Genomic DNA, 16660 nt, shown 5'->3' on the forward strand with positions numbered 1-16660 from the left:
GTGGGACAAGTTGTCGTCTTTCATGGCACCATTTATTGTACCGCATAATGTACTGGGAATCTGGGAAAAAATTATTTGTGCGGTGAAATGGTCAAAAAACTATTACACAATTTTATGGGGAGTTTTGTTTTCACGGCGACCATCAGGGGGTAAAAACTACGTATTCACATTATTCTTATTATTTTTTTTTTTTGAGCTAAGTGACCAAAAAGCAGCAATTTGCATTATATATATATATTATTACCCTTTATTAGGCCCCCAGGCTGCCATAACAACCACTGTAAACGGCGATCGTGCTAGGGGGGGGGGCGCGATGGTGTGTTTGAGGGGGTGCCCCCCTGATTCTAACAATATAAATGCCGCGGTCACGATTTAAGATGTTAAACGGGCGGAATCAAAGTGATCTTTGATTCCGCCCGTTGCAGTGAGGTGTCGGCTGTATAACACAGCCCTCACCCGCTGTGTATGGAGCGAGCTCAGCCCGTGAGCCCGCTCCATACTTCCCCTTAACGGCTGCCGCTTACCAGTATGCGACATGTCGTTAAGGGGTTAAGGAAACTGAGGACTGTGTGGCTTCTTAAGGGACTGACCCCAGGAATTAACACTCCTGCTTCGTTTTTAATCCGCTTTCGTCGGAGCTGTGTACAGAGTCAATAGAAAGTCTATGAGAGCGTACACCGCTCGCTTGGCTTTCTCAGGAAAGCTGGTCAGAAACCAAACGGCTCAGCGCTCACCCTAGCACTTCTTCCGCTTTTTTTTAGCAATTGGTGGGGGTCTCAGTTCTCAGACCCCCACCGATCAAAACTTCAGACATGTCAATAAGAGATGTCAGTTTAAGGTTGTTTAGTTACACTTTAATGCCCTATATTAAAGTAACCTTAAGATGCCGGGAGATTTTAAATCGCAAACTACACGTGTCCCAGGTGCCCCTTTTGGGTACAGAGATCCCCACATTATTCCAGGAGGTTCAGATGTTGTATGCGGGCATGCACGGACAACACCAAGAATTTTCTAGTCTAGGAAAATATTTTTTGTTGTGCACCAGGCTTTTATTTTGTGTTATTTTTCTAGTAGCGCTGCTCTTGTTGCAGGTAGTGATCATCCAAAGCTAGACCAGCCACAAACCACAAGGAAGTCCTATTACCCAGAGTACATCTGCAGGCAGTCCACAATCTGGACCCTGCACCTCATCGTCTATGATTTGGCTCTAAGAGCAACCACTGAGTATTTAGTTTCCCTGCTGCAGCGGCCGATATTGCAGTTCCATATTATATATTATGGGGTACGGAGGAAGTTCCTTTTATGAAATTTCCAATTTGGATAAAAGTGCACCTCTCACATACCAAACCTATACGTTCACTACTTTTCCTTCTGAGTTCATAGGCTGCATTGTCTTGAACTTTAATATATATAGTACCGGTATATTACGCTGCTACAGAGAAACGTAACGTATAACCGTTAGGTGTATAGGTCAACAATCCTGTATTGTATCTAAGAAGCAACGCGTTTCAGGGCTGCGCTAGTCAGGGCAAGGAATCCGCCTGGCTCGGTAACGCGTTGCTTCATATGAAATTCTACTCTATTGGAGCCCCTTTGACTTTTTGCTTAACTTTTCCTTGGTGCGAGATTTAGAAGTCCACGTTTAGTTACACACATTGGGGCAGATTTATTAATGCTGAGTTTAAACACCGTGTAATCTTAGACCAGGCAATCAGAAAATTCGCCAAATGAATCAAAGCACGCTGTATAATTGGAGCATCTAGCTAGATTTGTTAGACACTTTTCTCTTTTTTTATCCTACCTATTGCTTGGTTTAGTTTATTCTTGTTGTTTTTGTGGCAAAATTTTGCCGCCCGGTGTACCATGTTAAGCCACGACCCCTTTCCGCTAGACCACTCCCTCTTCCTTTTAAAGCCACGCCCTCTTTCAAGCTCCTTGTTAATAAATGTGGCGTGCAGCATGTTGAATAATAAATCTGCCCCAATGACTTGTAAGATATGTATTTGGATCCGGTCTCTGATGTTACTGTCTATGTTCTCCTCCTCCATGCTGTCATTTCAGGACAACTGTCCCAGCAAGGTATGTGCAGCGCCCAATATCAACAGTGTGTCTGGTGTTGTACAGGATACTGACGTCTATGTAGCTTCTGTTTTCCCAAATTCATACGTTCAAGGGAATCTACCACACAAATAATGTTCTATAATATCAATGTGATACTGACACGTTTACATAGATCATCACTGGAAGCCATTGTGTAAAACTTACCCCTGCACTGGATTATTTTAATATCATCTTTGTATTTTTAGAGCAAAAAGAAGAAAAAGTCTGATTTCATTCCCTACAGAGATTCTGTGCTGACCTGGCTGCTGCGTGAGAATTTAGGTATAAAATCTATTGCCACTGTCTGGGTAGGAACTACTGCTCTGGAGGCAAAATTCCTAAAGAAGTAGTGACATCACTTAAAGAGGCTCTGTCACCACATTATAAGTGGCCTATCTCCTACATAATGTGTTCGGCGCTGTCATGTACATGACAGCAGTGGTTTTTTATTTAGAAAAACAATCATTTTTTACGGAGTTATGACCTATTTTAGCTTTATGCTAATTACTTTCTTAATGGACAACTGGGCGTGTTTTTACTTTAGACCAAGTGGGTGTTGTACAGAGGAGTGTATGACGCTGACCAATCAGTGTCCAATCAGCATCATACACTCCTCCCCATTCATTTACACAGCACATAGTGATCTTACTAGATCACTATGTGCAGCCACATACACAGACACTAACATTACTCAAGTGTCCTGAGAGTTTAATAGAGATTACTACCGGCCAGGACGTGATGTCTATTCAGAATCCTGACACTTCGCTAACGTTTGCTAACCCACTTATAATGTGGTGGGTGACAGAGCCTCTTTAAGTGAAGCGACTGGTCACTTGCCGAGTTCTCATGAATATTGATCCAATATGGCGGGCTGAATGGATTTGTCTACCGAATTGACGGACCCTAATCGTTATATTCTGTTTTAGGTGGAAACTCTCGCACTGCGATGGTCGCAGCTCTGAGTCCAGCAGACATAAATTATGATGAAACGCTGAGCACATTAAGGTGAGGGAATGAATGGAAGACACTGATATATTGAAGGGATTGTCTCGGGACACCACGACTATGAGCTGGTCCAGAGAGCCATTCACAGAGTCGTTCTCACTTTGGCACACCCTTACTATCCGTGCATTACATCTCGGCCATTAATTAGAATGGCTGACATGAAATACTACATTTCCACGGTAACTGCCCCTGCAGGGTGAATGTATGGCCAGATCTTCCCCCTTCCCCACTGGACAAGGTCAGAACCAGGTCAGTCCAGTTTTGAACTGAACAACTGAGTTATGTCTGACAGTCTGGTTACTAGGGATACATTGCCTAACAACCAGAGTCTTTTCAGTGGAGCTGTCAGGCAGCGCATCTATAGCAACCAGTCTGTTGTTTTAGCTCAAGGCACAATTATCACTAAACTGAGGATAGGGAAGGTGCAAGGAGATAACTATATTTTTGGTCAAAATCAATTTAGGTGGAGAATTTGTCAAAATGTAATCATCGTCATTTTTTTGGCGCAAAATATCTGTCTGAAGTACGCCAGCCATGAGATGGCATAATAAAGAGAAAAGTGTCTAGCGAGAGGAGCCAGTGGTATTAATTTGGCGCAGTTTGTGCCGGTCTGGTCTAGTTTTATCCTGTCTAACCTTCAGACCGTATTAAAAAAATCTCCAATGTTTATTTACATTGAACACAAAAAATGAGCGAACCTCTGCTCAGCTGCTTGTATTGTGTATAATTCCATATACTTCCATATGTGATAATTACCTCTGGCGTCTTTATAACAGATATGCAGATCGAGCCAAACAGATCAAATGTAACGCAATTATCAATGAAGATCCCAATGCTAAATTGGTGCGTGAACTTAAAGATGAAGTGTCCCGTCTCAAAGAACTCCTACGAGCCCAGGGCCTGGGGGATATCATTGACAGTGAGTAGCATCTGGAGATACACCAGAAGTTATACGTACAAGTCTCCTCTTCATTTTACCTTAAAAGTTATGTACACCTTTGAACTACATTTTTTTTCTTCTTTTTTTTTCTTTATAAAACAAGGTTTAAGGTGATTTTAAGCAACTTTTCAATTGCCGATTCCAACAGGTCAGCGGGACTGACGGCTCGGCTAAAAGCCGATCACATCTACGTCTATAACTTAGATGTGATCGATATTAGCTGGATCCTTTGTGTCAGCGACGCAGGACCAAATTTCAGCCGAGCCATCAGTACAGCTGACTTGCCAGAATCGGCTTTGACGTCAAGATACAGCTTCTTTGTATACGGGATACATGTGTCTTTATAAGTAAAAAAAACTTTTTTAAATAAAGTCCTTTGAAAAGTTGCTTAAAATCACCTAAAACATTGTTTTATAAATTAAAAAAAATTAAAATTGAGTTGGAAGGTGTACACTGCCTTTAAAGGGGTTTTCTGGGAGTTTAAAAAAAATAGCCTGACAGTAGAAAATGGGATAAAATAACCAATACTGTTAAATCCCATGATGACTTGTTGTACATCCACGTGACCGCTGCAGCCAATCACTGGCCTCAGCTGTGATTCTAACATGCGCCACGAGACCGCAGAGGCCAGTGATTACCTGCAGCAGTCATGTGGATGTACAGCTCATCATCACTGAAGAAAAGTAAGCAAAGACCAGCGGGGACCACCGGAACGTCGAGGCCGGAGCGGCAGGGGATTTCACAAGTGAGTATTGTTTACTTTTGTTATATCCCATTTCCTACTGTCACACAAATTTTTTCAACTCCTGGAAAAACCCCTTTAAAGGGGTTGTTCACCTTCTGACAACTAATGCCCTATCCACCAGATAGGTCATCAGTACATTATCGGTGCAGGTGCGACACCTGGACTCCGCACCGATGAGCCGCTTCAGTAGCCTGTGGGCACCGGATTTTATGGCACATAACGCTTTGTACGGAGCCGGTAGCAGTTGGCCCCATACATAGCATAGTGGCCGTGCTGCAGAACTGCAGGTCCGCTCCCATTTACTTGCAGTACTGCAGCTCGGCCGCTATTCCGTGGCCGGAGCTAAGTGCTTCCGGCATGTACGTCCGGTGCACGGACGCACCGAGCCAGTTGATCTGTGGGGGGCCCGGGTGTCGAACCCCCACAGATCGTGTACTGATGATAGATCATCAGTTGTCAGAAGGCGGAAAACCCCTTTAAGTCAACCATAGTAGAGGTTCCCCCTCACTTTGATGAGCATTGTGATATTTTTGCATTATGAATGCTCGTCGGGAAAGGGTCTTACACGTATAGATGTTTCCCAAATGAAGAATTGTTCCTATCCCGGGTGAGCACTTCTACGTGTATTTTTCTCAGATATTATTAAACGCTACGATTGTAGAAACGACCGCTAATGACTGAGAAAAGCATGGAGGATGTGAATTGTCCTTTTACAAATGATTTCATATCTGCTCATGTTATTACTATTGCGTTGAAATGTATTTATTCCATTGCATCTGATTGTTACAAGGTTACGCTGCAACTTACTTTTTATGGTTAGTTAGTAAACCTTAAAAATACTCTGTCCTCTGGAACATAACGTGTTCTCCAGGATTTAACATTGATCGTGTGTTTTACACATAAGCCCCACCAATCAGTGGGATGAATAGTGCTCACTGCAGTACCCAACAATGTGCCCTCCGTGTCTTGTACTGCAGCTCACCATAGCCTCATTCGCCTGAATGAGCTGCAGTGCCAGATACCGCCACATGAACATGGACGGCGCTGTTTCTGGACCTGCAGTTAATTGGCTGCTTTTTCCTGATCAGTGGCGATCCCAAAGGTCGGACAATAAGGATCGCATACTAATGACCTATTCTTAGGGTGAGCCATCCATGTTAAATTCTGGAATACCGCTTTAACAACCCCTCTTCACATCGGTGTTCCCAAAAACTAAAAATTCCTTCCGTCTTGTCTTTCCTCCTGCCTTCCATCAGTTGATTCTATTGAAGACAATTACCCCGGAGTGAAATGTGTGTATATCAATAATCTTTATTCTCATTGGCCTCGCTTTCTAGCCAAGCAGCTTACAGCTGAATCTTGCATGCCAGCACAGACCGCAATGAAATCTCAGACAGAATTATGGAGCTTAGAAAGAAATACAACAAAACTTGCAATATGCTTGAAAATGGGATTAGAAAGTGGACCGTTAAATATAATTCAGCAACCCAGAAGTTGTTGTCCCTTTAATCATTTGTGGTATAAGTGTTAGAATGATAACCGAAATGACAATAAGATGATTAAAGGGCATGTCCGCCCATGAGCACCGTTTAATCCATCTCCATTACCTTTCTAATTACATTGCATTACTTTCCTTGTACTGATTTTGATCTACAGTCTATATTATACCGCAGAGCTGAATTCACAATTCTGCTGGTTGCTGTTGAAAACCGTAAGAAACTTTTAATGTATTCATAGGCCCCCATTCACCTGACGGAGGCCAAAAGTTTGTTTTGTTGCCCTCTGTTAGGCCCCATGCAGACGACCGTGCCCATAATCACGGTCCGTGATTACGGGCATGGACGGCCGCCGACAGTCACCCGTATTTGCGGGCTGTGCTCCCATTATAAAGTACGGGATCACAGTCCGTAAAATAAAAAAATAGGTCATGTCCTATTTTTTACAGAAGCGGTCTACGGCCCGGACACCTTCCTGTAAATATACGGTAAGGTGTCCATCGGCCATAGAAATGAATGGGTCCATAATTACGGTCTGTAATTACGGATAAAATCTACGGTTGTGTGCATGGGGCCTTAGGGCGATGTACGTTAGTATACTGCAAAACAAAGTTATGGAATAGAGTAGTAGACTATGCTATTCCATATAACGGTATCCAGTAAAAAAAAAAGACACATGTAGCGCGCAGTGGCATACGTTGCAGCCTCCATTGGAGGTATACGTCAGGAGATGCTCCCGACGTATACTGCAAAACGCAGTGTGCACAGAGCCATAGCTGTGCTCCTATTATCAGATGACCGTACAGTGCCTGGTGTAAAAACTACACTTCCCAGAATGACAAGACCAAGTTCTGTTCAGACCCTAAATAAGCAAGGAACAGTGGGAGATTTTATCCCTGAAACCTGCAAAATCGTGAATGCAGCTCTGGACTATAATAACGTATGTAACTCAGGATCAGTAATGTAACGTATGTACACAGTGACTCCACCAGCAGAATAGGGAGTGCAGCTCTGGAGTATAATACAGGATGCAACTCAGGATCAGTACAGGAAAAGTAATGTATGTACACAGTGACTCCACCAGCAGAATAGTGAGTGCAGCTCTGGAATATAATACAGGATATAACTCGGGATCAGTACAGGATAAGTAATGTAATGTGTGTACACAGTGACTCCACCAGCAGAATAGTGAATGCAGCTCTGGAGTATAATACAGGATGTAACTCAGGATCAGTACAGGATAAGTAATGTATGTACACAGTGACTCCACCAGCAGAATAGGGAGTGCAGCTCTGGAGTATAACACAGGGTATAACTCAGGATCAGTACAGGGTAAGTAATGTAATGTATGTACACAGTGACTCCAGCAGAATAGTGAGTGCAGCTCTGGAATATAATACAGGATGTAACTCGGGATCAGTACAGGATAAGTAATGTAATGTATGTACACAGTGACTCCACCAGCAGAATAGTGAGTGCAGCTCTGGAGTATAATACAGGATATAACTCCGGATCAGTACAGGATAAGTAATGTATGTACACAGTGACTCCACCAGCAGAATAGTGAGTGCAGCTCTGGAGTATAATACAGGATGTAACTCAGGATCAGTACAGGATAAGTAATGTAATGTATGTACACAGTGACTCCACCAGTAGAACAGTGAGTACAGCTCTGGAGTATAATACAGGATGTAACTCAGGATCAGTACAGGATAAGTAATGTAATGTATGTACACAGAGACTCCACCAGCAGAATAGTGAGTGCAGCTCTGGAGTATAATACTGGATGTAACTCAGGATCAGTACAGGATAAGTAATGTATGTACACAGTGACTCCACCAGCAGAATAGTGAGTGCAGCTCTGGAGTATAATACAGGCTATAACTCAGGATCAGTACAGGATAAGTAATGTAATGTATGTACACAGTGACTCCACCAGCAGAATAGTGAGTGCAGCTCTGGAGTATAATACAGGATGTAACTCAGGATCAGTACAGGATAAGTAATGTAATGTATGTACACAGTGACTCCACCAGCAGAATAGTGAGTGCAGCTCTGGAGTATAATACAGGATGTAACTCAGGATCAGTACAGGATAAGTAATGTAATGTATGTACACAGTGACTCCACCAGTAGAACAGTGAGTGCAGCTGTTTTTGCATACAAATCACTTTTGTAATATACATTTATAAAAAATGTTTAAGTTGATAACATTTTAAAGTTGATCAACTCTGATCTTATCAGTATTAGGCTTAGATGAATGAGGTGTCAGAGGTACACACCAGCCTCTTATCAGCCAAGCCGTCAGACCAGCTCAGTGACAGATTCGACTGACATCTACGTTCTGCAGCTTCTATGTACAGTGGATACATAAAAGCTGCTGAACTGAAACCAAGCAAAAAAAAGTATATTACACAAGTGATTAGTGTGCAAAAACACACAAATTTCTGTAAAAAAAGAAAGGTGTCCACACCCTTTTAAGGGGCTTATTAGTATTAGATCAGAGCCAACGTTTGGATTCCTGCCCCCTACATGCCAGAATGGTGAGAAGAGACTTTGGATTAACTCTTTGTTGCTGGTTAACAAGGATCATATTGAAACCATCTCTAAGAATCTGTCTGAGATTTCCTGCCCATTAAGAAAGTCTTTGCTGCTGCGCTGAGGACACTAATAGTTCTGCTGGGTAAACTTTGCATGACGGCTTTGCAATCTCTTGCCAAGCGATCGCCATGTTCTCATGTCAATGAATTTTGTATCTTTTTTTTTTTTTCCTGTTAATAGCTTAATTACCTGATTAGTGATCAACATATACATTTTCTTCTTGGCTTTAACCTTCTATTATTTTTTTTTCGTTTATTCTTTATTTTTTCAGTAAATAAATCTTAATCATTGTATAATGAAAAGTTCTACAATTTCTATTTCTCACCATTTTTCCTACTTGCTGACTAGAAACATTCTGATTTGCTAAAACCCCACTTTGATCTCCAGCTCACAGCTTTGGTTTTGTTACAATGTATCAGGCAATCCTCTGTGTGCTAAAGATTTTTTCCCTGTGACCTTAAAAATCGATATCCATAACGATAGACCATCCATATTAATCAGTGTGCATCTGACTCCTAGGACCCCCCTCATTCTGCTGATTGGTGGGGTCTGCCATGCTCTGGCATCATTTACACAAGGACGCCATGTGTATAGTTGTGGCTGTGCCTGGTACTGCAACTCAGTCCCATTCACTTGGACTTCAGGCTGATGGCTCTTTTCTGCACTGATACATTGTATCAAACTGTAGCTATATGAGGAGGACACATATATATTTATTTTTTTAGCCTCTGAATAGAATCAAGGTTGTTCTTATTCACTGAAGGCAAGAAGAGATATTGAAAATTGTGAAGAATTGAAACAAAGTATATTAGAAAGTTGTAGATCTTTTCGTTAAACAATTATTAAGCTTCATTTACAGACTGGTCGAACCTTTTAATCTCTTTCTGGTCTTGCTCGCTTTTTTCCCCTAACAATACTAAACCACTGGTTGGCTTTGCTAGAAGATCTCGCTACTGCTCTATGGCCAAAAACTGTAAACTGTTGTGCTGCTCTCTGCTTCTTGCTCACGATTCAATAGAAGTGATGTAATGTGTTCAGTATTTTCTGGAATAAGCTGATATCTCTGTCAGTTGTGTACAGGATGCCGCCTCCTCGAATGGCAAACCCCAAAATATCCTTCAGTAAACCCAAATCCCCCCATGCTTACTTTAATAGGTCCACTATTGTGGCTATCTCTTAGGGAGCCCATACAGACTAGATGCAAGTCAGTGGGATCGGACAACTATCTAATGTGTATGGGGTTCTCCGGGGAAAGAAGGATCGGTCATATTAAAATTCCCGATCCTTTGTTCTCATAAGAGATCAGCCGACCGCCAAAGGTGTCTGGCAGTGGCTTATTCCCCTCTCCCTATTGAGTACACATACATGTGTATGTGGGGTGAGGAGGAATAGGTGTCTAAGGGGAATTTAGAGCGTACCCTTAGAGTAGTCCTCCAATTTTACTGATCTTTTGGCGTCTCATTGAGACATTTCAGAAGATAACATCTGAGAGAGTACGTCAGCAGGGACCCCACTGATAATGATGTTAACATAACTCCGTTGTAAGTAATTCTCCAAATATCTAATTAGAGTCCCGGCTGAGAGAGCCCCCAACAATGCCAGTAACTCAATGACATTTCGAGATAAGTAAGACACTGTTCACACCTGCGCCAGAAGCTCCATTCAAAGCCGGCACCGCAAGTTCGAGTTGATGGCAGCAATAGCGCTTCGCTGCTTTTTTTTTTAGCAAAACAATGGACACCAGGACGGAGCTTTGGCAGACCCATGTAAGTCAATGTGGTCCGTCAGGTGCCGATGGTATCCGTCATACAACAGATCTGGCCTAGTTTAATAAATAGAAGCCACAACGCAAGTGTGAACAGAGCCTAAAAAGTCATGATCTAGGAAGTGTATAGAAGGACAGTCCAGATTGTTCATGGACTATTGATCGCTGGCCGTACATATACAAAGTGTTATTGATTTCAATATTGTAGATCGGTCTATGTATTCAGTCATTGATCATCTGTTTAGTTTTGTGTAATTATTGCTGGATGAGCTTAATTCACTATTTATTTTATAAATGTTTTCGGGACACCCCCCACCATCACCTCCTTTTTCACTACCCTCATCCTACCCCTTTTTCTCACGCCTCATGCCCCTGAGTGACGATCCGAGCTGCCATCATGAAAGATGTGATGCAGAATTGCTATCTCTCCTGTCTCTCACTGTGGTTTCCCTCTCTCCTTGTTCCTCTGTCCTTGGCTCTTCTCCTGTGTTCAGCTCTTCCTTCTGTGACCTGCCTTACTCTCTCAGACATCAACGATAACCAGAACCTTAAGAATAAGTACTTGCTATCCAATGAGAATCAACGGCCTGGCCATTTCTCCACAGCCTCCATGAACTCACTGGCATCTTCCCCATCATCCTGTTCTCTCAGTAGTCAGGTGGGGTTGTCTACGGTCACAAGCATCCAGGAGAGGATCATGTCCACCCCCGGAGGAGAGGAAGCCATTGAGCGGCTCAAGGTAAGCCTGAATTAATAAACGCTATCTCACTATCAAGGTGGAGTTTGCTAAATGGATCGCCAACCATTCATGAGATGCGGATCTCCACTATGAAATGAGATAGTAGAGTCATCTGCAAAGAAATGGAGCTATCCTAGTCTGGGTGATCGACCACACCACTCTATAAGGCCTGTAAATTCAGAATTTTGTCAAATTGCGTTGTGGGACTTAAAATGTGACCGTGAATATTAGTTTAGGGCTTATATATTTTAAAGGGGTTTTACGATTTGGACAATCCCTACTTGTTAGAAGGGTTCCTTTGCTCGGAACTCGACCCCCAGTGATCAGATGTAATCTGTGAGGAAACCCGTCAGTAAGTGTTCAATTTCCCTGCAGCACCACCACAGGGGAAATGAAGTATTACACAGTGTCTATTCATATTAATGTGTTGTCTGTGTAATACAGGACGGGTCCTCCAGAGAGAGACGCTCTATGTAACCGCTCTATACTCTGCCCAAGAGATGAGGATCATGAACAGAGGACCCCTCTCTTGCTCTCACGGGTGTACTTCCATATGATGTGCATTGTTTGCAATGTTTTAGAGGAATTCTGCTAAGAACCTGTCCATAAGCTCCGTCACATTTTTTTTCTATGCCTGAAGAGCAATCTATAACCACTAAGAAAATGATTTTTTTTTTTTTTACCACTTATAATGTACCCTATGTAAAATTGCAAGTGTTCCCTTGACCGTGAATTTCCTCCTTACAGCCCATTGTTCTGCGCTCTTATAGAATTTCCTGTTTTGGAATCTCCTTCAATTTAGTTTTTTTGCATTTCTTGGAAATTTTGTAATATAAATTCCATGGGGTGGGCCGCTTCATATATATTTTTAAAAGCCCTTTAACTCTGGACATCAAGATGGAGATTAATCAAAGTTGCGCCGATAACATCAATGGTGTTGCCTATAGTGACCATCGGATTGCAGCCACTGTTTATCAGTCAGACCTGAGTAGTTGCTATAGGCAATCCTACAATTTCCTTTGACGGTTCTGGATTGAGGATAGACGTAATTGTGGGAATAACTATCCTAGGTCCAGCGCCCCCTGGAGGAAAGGCAATGCACAATGTGGGACAACTCTGTCAGTGGCTTCCTCTAGGATACATTTAATAGGATGGAAAGTAGGAAGGACTCGGGAAGATCAGAGCAGCACTAGATTACTTTTGCTTGCACAAGATATAGGTGATGAGGATGGGATGTTTAGGGCTAGGCCTTCTATGCCCCCTGCCCCCAGCCAGCGGCTCTCCAGTGGTACAAGACAGAGACTGCACAGTCTTAATGTCTGAACAGTTCTCCTATTGTACGCAGCATAGAAGTGGCCCGAGTTGTTGTACATTGCATTGATATGCACAATGCAAAGAATAGACCTATTCTTGTACATGACGTCCACGGCGCTCCGATCACGCCACCCCAGTGCCTGATATAAACAGGAGCGCCACCATGAGGCCCTGTTCTCAGTGCAAGCTGATCCGGAGAGATGCAGAGGGACCTGCATCTATCAAACATTTATGGCATATTCCGTCGATATGCCATAAACGTGGCAGATCAGGATTCCAGGCTCTGTTCACATATGGTTGTTTTTTTTTAACAAAGTTTGACGTATGCATCGGGAGTTCTCCAGCACATATGCCTAGTGTTTCCATACAGCGATATGCACCCGTCGTATGCCAAAAAAGTGTCTCTTTGGTATACGCCTGGCTAGTATGTGTCGGAATACCTTTTTTTTTTTTCTTACTGTATAGGAAAGCATAGTCCATTATGCTCTTCTATAAAAAAAAAAAAAAAAAGTATACGTCAGTGTATGGTTTTTATTTTACATATGGGCGTCGTGTGCCAGTGTATGCCTGTACAGTGGCATACTTTTGCATGTTTTTCCATTCATCTTCCTCGGCTATATTTCCCTCTGACCTGGCAGTCCATAGAGACCTGTACCCTTGCAGTGTTGCTATATCAAGAATCCCTGAAATCCCAGAAACCCTTATTCTGACCTGTAAGACACAAGAGATCCACCCAGAATCCTCAGGTCCTCTCTGTCAACGCTGACTGTACCGCTTGTGTTAGATAAGACACATCTGACCGTTTTATGTCCAATTTTCCACCAGGAATCCGAGAAAATTATTGCGGAACTTAATGAAACTTGGGAGGAGAAACTTAGAAAAACGGAAGCTATCCGCATGGAGAGGTACGATGGATCTCTCTTATTAACAACAACATCTGATTTACCCCCCGATCCTGAATTCTTATGGATTCTGCCAGAATTGTGCAGCTCCTTGAATCCGCAATGACCATAACAAGCGGTGACTGCTCCTGTATGAGATCTGTAAATCAGGCCCTTGTAAAATGACATCTTGTAGACGGAAGGCTGCGGTGATCCATAAACTGATCCTTCACACCTTTTCCTTTCAGAGAGGCATTACTGGCAGAGATGGGGGTGGCAATTCGAGAAGATGGTGGAACATTGGGAGTCTTCTCCCCTAAAAAGGTAAAGTCTTTACTCCCGAACTATCCGCGCACAACTTCCTTCTGGGCTGTGGCTTGACAATATACCTGTCGCTCTCTCGTATGGTCTGCTGGAACGTATAGTTAAAAAAGTAACTGGTTCATTGCATAGTCACAGCAGCATGTATGTCACAGATAGATAGGGGGATCGTTTACCAGGACAAGACCCCTTGAGATGAAGGCATCTATACAATGTTGTCACAGAGGTGAATTCATTGTGTAATTTGCACCCTTTTAAATGTTTGTCCTCCCTCAAAAGTTCTGATCGGGGAGGGAGGAGAGCTTGAATCGGCCATGTACCATATGAACATAGAATATGCCACCTCTTATTGAGGCCTCCTGGCCAGTCCGAAATACAGAGAAGTCTAGTGTAATACCTAAATTCTTATTTAGTGGGTGCACATGCAGCTATTCGCTCACCCCGACTGCCCTGTTGATAGATGTTATGTAATATGCCACGTTTGGGTGGTACGTACACTAAATCCATCTCTCATCAATGGCAGTGAGTGGAGTCCCCCCATACTCACCTGTGTCCTCTAATTTCCTGTCTTCATCTCACATTTCATTCTTTCCCAGATATCCTCCATGTTTTTTGATGAGTATTTTGACTCGCTTTCGGCAGATCAGGTCTGTTTTAGCAACTAATTCATAAGCCAAGTCTGTACCCTTAAGCCTAGTAGTAAGGCCCTGTTCATACAGAGGAATTTGCAGGCAGAGGCTTTGACCTGCATGCACTTTCTTTCCGCGGTTTCCCCCCTGCTTTTTTCACCCGCGGCCATCGAGGGCCTCAGGTAAAAAAAAAACAGCGAAAAACGCTTTTTCTGTCAGAGGCGGAACCACGGGAAGAAAGAGCATGCCACTTTTTGAACAAAACTCCTCTGCCTCCCATTGAAATCAATGAGAGGCGGTTTCTGACATTTTTTGCGCTGATTCTAATGCGGTTTCCTCGTCAAAATCAGCGTTAAAAAACTCAGTGTGAACTGGGTCTAATACTCATTAAATTAGTGCTGTAACCCATAGCAACATTTCAGATTCTATATGACATTTTGTAAGAAAGGTAAGTAAATCTGAAAAGGTTTCTAATGGGTTAAAGTCACCCCTCCATCCCCAACATGACCCCCATTTAAAGGGATTCCTTACTATTATGTCTTCCAGCTTCATGGTTGATGTAGATGATTGGGTCTCCCAGATGGGCCGCATAGGGGAATGTAGCTGTGATGTGAACTGCGTCTGTGCATTGGGCGTATTTTCAGTTTACATCCCATACCCAGCTAGAAACGGCAAGAACCCCCTTAATTGCTACCCTGGGAACACCCTTGGCTTCATGAATTACTACTGTATTTAGTACAGTACAGATTGTAGTAACCCCGAAAATGATATTGTAGCTCCCCAGGTGTTACCCACGTCAGTAAATGGACGTTTTATTGTCTTCAGTAGTTGACGTAGTAGCGTTGGCATTTCACATGGTAGAAACAAAGAACAGTTCATCCTCCCAGAGTCCTCTGTGCTTCTTCAGGTGAGGGGGGATTCTGGGAGCTGTAGTTCTGTAATGCCACTTAGCAAGAAATGAGCCGTGCAGGGGACGTCATTGTCATCATTTTCATTCTGCCTTCCATCTGCCACTGTCTTTCGTGCTTTCTGTCTCTGTCCTGGCTGCTCCCGTACAGATCTCTTCACCCAGCGTCTGCGACCTCATGGCTGACTCCTCCGGGGTCTTTTCCCCAAAGAAGGTTTGTTGTAGCGGGTAGCTCTCCTTCCCAAATAGACACTCTTAGAAAAGCACTAATGGTGTGTGTGCGGTTTGTGACCGTAATCTCTGCCACTTAGCGACATGATCATTCCTACCAACTATTACGTGGATTTTACCGGTGACTTTGAAATTTTAGTTTGCGCCAATGTATATATTTTAGTCTAGGAGAATCAACAGGTTTGTAAAACGATCAGTGTAATGAAAAGTTCTGAACCTTTTTAATATACTTTTTGTGTTTTAATTCCTTACGTTTTCAAGATATTGTGGCTTGTTGTCAGTGAATGGAAGATGCTCAAAGTTGACCCGAACTGAATTATCCCACTGCTGCAAATTGCAACAGTGTATCAGTTGAGGCTTGTCCAGAATTAGAAAAAACAATCAGTTCTCAATGGATTAGCTGCAATACCAGGCACAGCCCATTAACAAGAGTGGCGCTTTAAGGGTCTAAGCCACAAGCATACCTTTTAAAAAAAATTATAATTCTGGATTACCCCTTTAACATAACAGCAGCACAAATCTATCTCCTGTCCTACACTCAGGGCTGGTAGCACTTCCCTAGACTGATACATTGTAACAAGTTGAAGACATGTGAGTAGAACTGGTTCAGAACAATTTCTAGCCTCTGATTGTAAACAAGGATGTTCCCATTCATAGACAGCAAGCAGAGCTCTTGAAAAGAGTAAGGAATTGAAGCACAATATATATTAGAAAGTTGCAGAACTTTTCATTTTACAATGATTATTCTTTATTTAAGACTGGTGAACCCCTTGAAATGTTATGTTGTAGGTGAGCGCAGGAATAGATTCTGTTACTGATGCCCTAATATTTTATTACAGACTCCGCATCTCGTGAACCTTAATGAAGATCCTCTTATGTCCGAGTGCCTTTTGTATTACATTAAAGACGGCATAACCAGGTAAGCGCAGTGTACTTTTACTGTACTAGTGCGGCCTATACCTGTGTCTGAACTCCTGGCGATGATC

The 16660-nt window shown here is 42.7% G+C and overlaps 1 protein-coding gene across 21 annotated transcripts in view; it reads left to right on the forward strand.

Moving 5' to 3' along the window:
- The window catches only part of KIF1B (kinesin family member 1B), a 118204-nt gene that overhangs the window by 53832 nt on the left and 47712 nt on the right, over positions 1-16660 (forward strand). For 4 of the 21 annotated variants that reach the window (XM_075839322.1, XM_075839324.1, XM_075839327.1 and 1 more), the window contains exons 10-17: positions 2062-2079; positions 2307-2382; positions 3027-3105; positions 3882-4024; positions 11258-11391; positions 13531-13610; positions 13835-13910; positions 16514-16593. In XM_075839322.1, the coding sequence (XP_075695437.1) occupies positions 2062-2079; positions 2307-2382; positions 3027-3105; positions 3882-4024; positions 11258-11391; positions 13531-13610; positions 13835-13910; positions 16514-16593 (686 nt within the window). Of the gene's footprint in view, positions 1-2061; positions 2080-2306; positions 2383-3026; positions 3106-3881; positions 4025-6046; positions 6083-11146; positions 11392-13530; positions 13611-13834; positions 13911-16513; positions 16594-16660 lie in introns of all 21 variants that reach the window. The other 17 variants (XM_075839329.1, XM_075839323.1, XM_075839325.1 and 14 more) reach the window with 7 other exon arrangements.

The sequence above is a fragment of the Rhinoderma darwinii genome, chromosome 10 (assembly GCF_050947455.1).
Source record: "Rhinoderma darwinii isolate aRhiDar2 chromosome 10, aRhiDar2.hap1, whole genome shotgun sequence".
In the NCBI taxonomy this organism is placed as follows: domain Eukaryota; kingdom Metazoa; phylum Chordata; class Amphibia; order Anura; family Rhinodermatidae; genus Rhinoderma; species Rhinoderma darwinii.